Raw genomic sequence first — 8,332 nt, 5'->3', positions numbered from 1 at the left:
GGTAAAACAATTTACCACAACAGACCAGACATCACACATGTCTGGTCTGTTGTCACAACAATTTACGACCACAGACCAGACAATTTACGACAACAGACCAGACAATTTACGACAACAGACCAGACAATTTACGACAACAGACCAGACATCACACATGTCTGGTCTGTTGTCGTAAATTGTTTTATCTGTGATTATTGATCTGTTGTAGTACATTTTATGCGGGTTGTTTTATAATACTGTCTGTGGAATGTATTTGTAATTTGGGTCGTGGATGACTACCAATTTGTGTTTGTTTGCAATTTCTTGGTGTATTATATTTGCTGCTTGATTATCTTTTTGTAAATAATCTGTCTGTGCCAAGAGCTCTCAACCAGAAGTGATGCGTTGTATTGTTTCTGGCATGAGGTAACGTTTTCTGCATCTGTCATTGTTGTATCTTTGAGTATGTGTTTTCTGTAGTTTTTAGTATTTATAACCTGATCCTTTATGTTAATGATGAATCCTTCCGTTTCCCCAAAGAGGCATCCCCGAGCTAACCAGCTGTTTGACGCAGTTTTGTCAACAAAATTCTGGGTGAGGTGATAAGGACGCCTGCCGTGGAGTGCTTTTTCAGCCCACGATTGCTTGATGGTGTCTATGCACTGACCTTATAAAGTTTAATTAATAAAAGTCTTCCTAGAAAGCCTCCTTTTTTCGTATTATGATTTTGTAAGAAGAAAACAAAAACACCTTATATTATTCAATACAAAAAGTATAATAAACTTTGAATTAAATAATGTTATTTATATAATTTGAGATTCGGAATTGCTGAATATATAAATCATATTATGTTTCTTATGTAAGTGTATTCTTATTTGTGTATTTCTTCAACATTTATAATCTTTAAGAAATACAGAAATAATTATATTAAAAAATTTTCAAATTAGAATAGTTAACATTAACATTTATTCAACCTTACCATTAGATAAATAGTTAACACAATACTCAGTTGTTCAAATTTTTTTATTCATAAGACAATAGAACAAAATAGTTTTAGTTGTTTGTAAATACTTGTATTAAAACTTAATTACATTTATGATATTTATTACATTGTTAAATTCAAAATTGAAATTTTGAAACTGTTAAAAGTATTAATCAATAGCGATAACCGATTAGCGAATTGAAAATTGTAAATCAGGGTAAATTGAAATTTGAACTCAAATAGTATTGTAAATTTATCATGTGATTTGATTTCACAGAATGAATAGACGTGCTTCGCCTTTTAAAATGTGTTTATTTTATTATAGAGCGAAAACGAGGTACTCTACATGTAAGCATATCTAATATGTGAAGGTTTTCTAAACAGCATTACTGGTAATGATTTACTTTATCCGAATTACCGAATTAAAAATGACCCAAAACATGACACAACGAGTTTCAGTTGTGTCTCTCCCACGATGTTCACGCTGAAATATTTATATAATTTTACTTATTATGCTAGTAGATAATGTGCGATTTTCTTTAAATAATGATTTAGTACTTTAATTGTATTTTCATTAAAATATTTCTTCACTTCTACTAGATCAGTGGTTCTTAACCTTTTAGTAATGAGGGACCATTTATCAAAATTTTTGTCTTGCCATGGACCACGAGCTGTTTGGCAGTAATATAGGTTCATATAAGATTGTTCTATATATTAAACACGTAGAAAATTACTCGGAACCAAGAGTATTATATTATTTGTGAAAGTGTTACATTAATTATATTATTTTAGTGCGAATTTTGTGACTGCATACTATTTACCTACTAAATTCTTGGTTCAACAGCTGAATTCTTGGTTCAGTGCTACTCAAAACAAATGCATGTCGGCACTGGAATCCAACCAACTTCGATGTTTATTTTTAATTAAAAAAAGCACTGAGAATCTTTGCTCGCATAAATATGTGGTTGAGAATAAAGTTAGGTACTGTAAACCAATTTCTCGAATTTTAGGGAAAGCAATAGCTTTTTGGCTCCAACAATCTTTAAGATTAATTCCTGTCTCGAATGTATCCTTGCAGTTACTATCATGTTGCATTTTAATTAACTACTCTTGTATTTAATACAGCGCCTCAGAAATGTTGACTATGAAAGGATTGCAAATCAGTTTCCGAATACCTTTGTTGTTGCAGTCAGGAAAATAGCGATTAAATTCATTTTTCAAGCTTTGCAAATGGAATGTAATGTTCTTTTGTATTTCTACTTTAATCTCAGCACACTGTCAATCAATAATAGCATTCAATGTATCAAACGCAGAAAAATTTTTTCTTTTTCGACTTTGCTGATCCATAGGTCGATTTTAGCGATAAACGCACTGATTTTATTTTCAAATGCAAATTTATTGCTAGTGCCTTCAAATTCCATATCTCCTGATCGCACACCATACCCCAGCCCACTCCGCTATCGGCTCTAACCTTGACGTAACGCGTGTTGTCATTAACTCGTCGTCATTTATTTAATAATTTTAGGATAACTTCACGAACCACTTCGGGTGCTTTCAGGGACCACCAGTGGTCAACGGACCACAGGTTAAGAAACACGGTACTAGATAGTTACACGAACATGAAGTAGCGTATAATGGATAAACCGTTAAAACACAGATTTAATGCTATTAGATGCGGAATTGTTGGGAGGAAAGGCTATATTACATGATTTCTGTTTGCTGAACACTCCAGTTACTTGCACCACCGATGAGAAAACGGAGTATAAAGCACTCACCATCTGTAAATGAAAACAGNACTCTCCGTAGCGTGGCGCTACGCGGAGGAAAAAATATATATAATTATAATAAAGTTACAATAAGTTAAGTTAATATATAATTATACAGTACCTAATTCATATATAATTTATGTATAATACTGTACAGACGATAGTAATCTCTTCCTAGCGTGGCGCTGGACAGCGGAAAGTAGTTCGACTGCCAGATGACGTTTTACGTAATTATAAGAGTTTTTACCGTTTTTTACGGATACCGTTGCAATTTTTTCCCCGTCTTATAGGAATCGTAACTATCGGAACCCGTTTTATAGGGGAGTGTACTGTATTAAGAAACCACACTGGACATAAGCTAAAAGATCACGTACATTATGATTTAGTTTCCCCTTATTAAATTGTATTGTAAGTTAATTTTTGTATTTTTTGTCGCATAATAATAAATTTTAAAGGATATTAACTAATACAAACTTTATTATTGATTAGGAAACATTATTTTTCACTTTATGACAGCTGATTCGTACAGCTCTATTCGGTAAAAATTCCGGATTTAACAAAATGAAATTAAATAGTAAAACTGTCAGAAACTAGAAACGTACTGTACATTAATTTACATAATTTAAAATGACACCGGTAATTGTTGAGAGGTGACAAATAATTAAAGTTTTAATAAACAATAAATAAATGTTTGCATTGTTACTGATAATAAATTTAAATGCAAACGTATGTTAAAAAGATAAAATTGATGAGGTGATGTCGATGTTTACGAGATTAATTTTTAAATATTACGTGGCGCCACTGTTATTTTTAAATTTGTAAAGGGCAATTGGTGAGTAAAGTCTTACTACTTTTATTTCAGGGGAGAATTGGATTTTAGTTATAATATGGTATAAACGTCGACCTCGGTCATTTGAGAATTAAGAAATTTTATTGGAAGAAGCGAAAATGATAACAACAACGACATTGAATTCAAGGAACGACAGGAACATTCCACGTGGGTTTTTTTATGTAAAAAATTTGTTTATTTCAATTAACGTACGATTAATAATTACGTTTTTTATTTCGTTCGGTAATCTCGTAAATAGATTAATAAATTCACTAAATTTACTGAATTTAAATTTTAGATTAAAATATAGTTTACATTTTCCTGTAACCTTGTCTTAACTTTATCACTAAACTGATTTATTTTTTGTCTAAATCGTAGAATCAAATGTGCCTTTTCGATCAAAGAAATTTCTCTTGGTATTAACATAACAAAAATACTTAATGGATGGAATCGCTTCATTTTGACTAATCAATGAAAGCGTTAATAATTGAATTTCATTTATTTTTCAGGTTTTTCAACGCTCGTCTTAAGTAGTTCAAAATATCGTTTGTATATTTAAATTTATTCCTGTTTAATAATTTAAAAGTTTTTCAAATATTCTTTTAATTTGAAAGNCGGTCATTTGAGAATTAAGAAATTTTATTGGAAGAAGCGAAAATGATAACAACAACGACATTGAATTCAAGGAACGACAGGAACATTCCACGTGGGTTTTTTTATGTAAAAAATTTGTTTATTTCAATTAACGTACGATTAATAATTACGTTTTTCATCTCGTTTGATAATCTAGTAAATAGATTAATAAATTCACTAAATTTATTGAAATTTACTGAATTTAAATTAAAGTATAATTTACATCTTTCTATAACCTCGTCTTAATTCCATCACTAAACTGATTTATTTTTTGTCTTAATCGTAGGATCAAATGTGCCTTTTCAATCAAAGAAATTTCTCTTGGTATCAACATAATGAAAATCCTCAATGGATGAAATCACTTCATTTTCACTAATCAATCAAAGCGTTAATAATTGAATCTTATTTATTTTCAGATTTTTCAACGCTCGTCTTAAGTATTTCAAAACATCGTTTGTATATTTAAATTTATTCTTGTTTAATAATTTAAAAGTTTTTCAAATATTCTTTTAATTTGAAAGTAAAATTTTAGTGAATTATTTTATAATTATTGTTTAATTTCTACATTTTTTCTTTAAGATGTTTCTTCCGAGCACTCAATATCTCTCCTGAAGAATTTCCGGGAAAAGTGAATGGAAGAAGGAAGTGAATGTTTACTTCTGAGAAAATGGACTTCAAATGAAAACGACTTACCTGTCTCCAGATTTACTGGAAATTTGTGTCGATGAATTAACATTGAACATTTTTTGTCAATGCGCTGCGAATCACTGTTATAAACACTTGTTTTCTATTTTTTTTTTAAATGCAAACGTGGAGTTTTTCGTCACAAATATTTTTTATGTTTGATTAAATTTAGTGCTATTTGTTAAGATACTGTTAAATGTTTACTTCTGCATTTGTTGCAGTAATTAATACGATCGATTACTTTTGAAAATTGAAGTTTAACATTTTTTGTTTCCTAGATTTCGCCAATACGAAGAAGAGAAAGTTTGTGTGTGGTAATTGTGGCAAAGGATCATCTTATGACGTTGCAAGTGGTCCTTCCGAGGGATCACGGTGGTTCCCTCGGAAGGACCACTTGCAACGTCATAAGATGATTCATACGGGAGAAAGGCCGTTCAGTTGCCAGTTATGTGGAAAAAAATTCATTTAAAGTGCTCATCTACAAACGCACCAGAAAATTCATACCGGAGAGAAGCCTTTTACATGCGATCATTGCCAACGAAGCTTTACACTAAGAGAAAATCTTGTAAAACATCTACGCATCCACACGGGAGAAAAGCCGTTTGAGTGCGATTATTGTTTACGAAAGTTCTCTGTCAAATGTAATTTAAATTCTCACATGAAACGGCGTGGCAGAGAGAATATTAATTAACGTAAATATAGTTAAAAGTTTTAAATTTGTAAGGAATGATTTAATTTGGAAGATTACAGTTTATTCATTTTTTTCTTTTTCTTCAAACTTTATTTAAGTTGTTTGATTTTAAACTTAACATAATAACATACTGTATTATTAATGTTATTGTGATAAAGAACTTTTGGAATTGTAATAAAGTGTTTTTATTTTATCGAAATTGTAACATTTGTTTTCTATGAAAATACAGAATAAAAATATTCTTCGTACTATTTTTATGAAACGATATTTTGAATCTGTTTCGAAATTTAATGTTTTATTCCATTACATGTCAAAGTTAAAAATTAACCTAAAGAAATTTTTAAAAGTTTGTTGTTAGAACGAGAATGTATTTTCCTTGTATTTTTAAGACCTTGTACTGTCTGACTTCGGACATTGTTTATAGAAAAAGTTGAAATGTAGAAACGATGCGGCAAGAAAAAATTCTTTCATTTCAATTATTTCTTAGATTTTCGCTTTGGTATTTCGATATGAACGGTAAAAAACAAGTAAAAATTTTTCATGAAAATTGGTTCGGGCGATATTGAAAGTGAAACGAATTTTGTATTGGCGATTTGAAAGCCTTGGCTTTCGATTTACTACACGATGGGGCTATAACCTTGATCAGCTGGTAGAAATTAATCTAAGGTACATAAGTGGTAAAAATAGATTGAATTTGTTCGTAATAAACTTGAGGACTTACTTAACAATTTTTGTTATCTGCATTTTTTTAAATTAATAGTGGAAATAAAGAAAAACAAAGGAAAGAAGTGAAAGATTTATTACATGCAAGCTTCTTTTGCCAGAAAAATCAACTGTAAAAGTTTATTTGAAAACTTATTTACTTTTTCGTGTGATGCGTTTTATAACTTGTGATTATAGAGCGTGAAAAAAATAATTATTTTAAATGAAATCGTTAATTTTCGTAAAGTTACCTCTGCTCGATAAGTTTTCCTGTGTAATTTGAGGTCTATATTTTGGCTTATCGATTCTCTTCTACTTATCTTTTAATAGGTAACAATGATTTAGCCACCACTTCTTGTTTACGGACGAGAAGCGTGTGGATGGTCGACGGCATACGTTTCTATCAATATAAACATTTTTCAAAATCTTCTCTTGCAGTATTGATATAGTATGTTTTAAATTTATTATCGATATTAAATCTTTGGTCATCTCATCATACGACCCTAAACTCCGCAAAGTAACAAATGTCAGTTTATCTGCAAAAGTACGTTAATTAAACTTTTTTTTTTCGTATACTTTCTCCAAGGATTCTCGAAACAAACACCACAGTTGTCCACGTTTTTTCTTTCTCTTCTTTAAACATATAATACCGAATTGTTGTTATAAGATTACTGTCATGGCTATTAACAGAATTTGTTATCTTATATTTAATTTAGCCAAGTTTTGCTATAATTATTACTTTCCTTGTAATTATATATAACAGAAGAAAGTATGGCGATCGGTCTAAAAATGATCTCGCAATAGTTTTACATTTTTGAAGGGAGGACACTTTTAAAAATCGAGAAAACCAAAAATGTCTGATAGATTATATCTGTATGTGTGGATTTCTATAAGACTGATTTTGTTTAACCTGTTTGAAGCTTAATAACTCCTGCGAATTATCTGGAAAATTATTGAAATTATGCATTGAGATTTATTTTATCGGCAGGATTGACGCTGTTAATTTTTAATGATTAAAAATCGAGAAGGTAGGGAGATAGTGACGGTTGTGGTATAGGGTCGACTTAACAAAGATTTCACTCGTTAATTAGCAGATTTTTCAGGGATTTTTCTGCAAAAGAGATATCGATATCAACCGCAACTTTTATCTTTTTCTTTAGCGATACTACTGTGATATCCCTGTATGATTAACGATTAGTTTCTTCAGTTACATAAATAACAGTCAGAGAAATCTGTTCTACCGGGAAGTTATACAACGTAAACGCTTCGAATTATTATTGCATAGATTCCAACTTTATTAAAATATTGTGTTTTTAACTGACATTTGCGTAGATTTTTAATTGATATTGCGAATGACCTTTATATGTTCCTGAAAAGAGAAGTAAAATGTAAAAGAAAATGCAAAGTGATGAAAATTGATTTCTATTCAACAATGTCACGCTCGTCTTATGTATTTTTTCGGTGTTATTTCTGAATGAAGTCTGAAAACTGAAAGGTAATACGTGTTTCTACTTATACAAGTTGTCATATAAGGTAAAAAGAAAAATACATTTTACCATTAAACGTATTTTCGTAAATACCTATGATAGTAAAAATTTTATATGAAATGAAAACATTGAAGTATACATATTTATTTATTTTTATTGATCAAACTTTATAAAGTACAGTACATTTAATTAAATACATACTCTATATATATTAAATTATACTGTATAAACTGAAAATACTTATAAAGTACAGTTAACGTCACGAATGAGATAAGATACAGTTTAAAGTTATAATATCAAAAAATATATAATAAATAAATATAAACATTATAGTATGTTTGCATAAAGCATATTTATAATAAATAACTAATTTTTACTTTATTACAGAATTATATATAATAATATTATATTAACAAATTTATATAAAATTTTATTATATTAAATTATTAAACGCAGCATATTGACAGAATTGTTTATTTTATAATAGCTGATTACATTTTTAAACTTTACATTTTTCGGAAGTGTTATTACTTCAACCGTATAAGTAATGACTACAACAAAGTTGAGCGAAAATATTAT

At 29.6% G+C, this 8,332-nt stretch overlaps 1 protein-coding gene and 1 long non-coding RNA gene across 2 annotated transcripts in view; both read left to right on the top strand.

The window, feature by feature from the left end:
* Nucleotides 1-8,332, top strand: part of LOC111640477 (zinc finger protein 271-like) — a 95,613-nt gene that overhangs the window by 58,909 nt on the left and 28,372 nt on the right. Inside the window, 1 exon segment of the mRNA XM_023386486.1 lies at nt 5,152-5,555. Coding sequence (XP_023242254.1) covers nt 5,152-5,555 — 404 coding nt within the window.
* Nucleotides 3,488-5,185, top strand: LOC111640484. The gene is made up of 4 exons (XR_002759282.1): nt 3,488-3,724; nt 3,935-3,972; nt 4,066-4,086; nt 4,769-5,185. It is a non-coding gene; the product is annotated as an uncharacterized LOC111640484 (long non-coding RNA).

This window comes from Centruroides sculpturatus, unplaced genomic scaffold, assembly GCF_000671375.1.
Source record: "Centruroides sculpturatus isolate CEXI.00-Female unplaced genomic scaffold, Cexi_2.0 scaffold1343, whole genome shotgun sequence".
NCBI classification, from domain to species: Eukaryota; Metazoa; Arthropoda; class Arachnida; order Scorpiones; family Buthidae; genus Centruroides; species Centruroides sculpturatus.
This window is presented reverse-complemented; position numbering and strand designations above follow the sequence as displayed.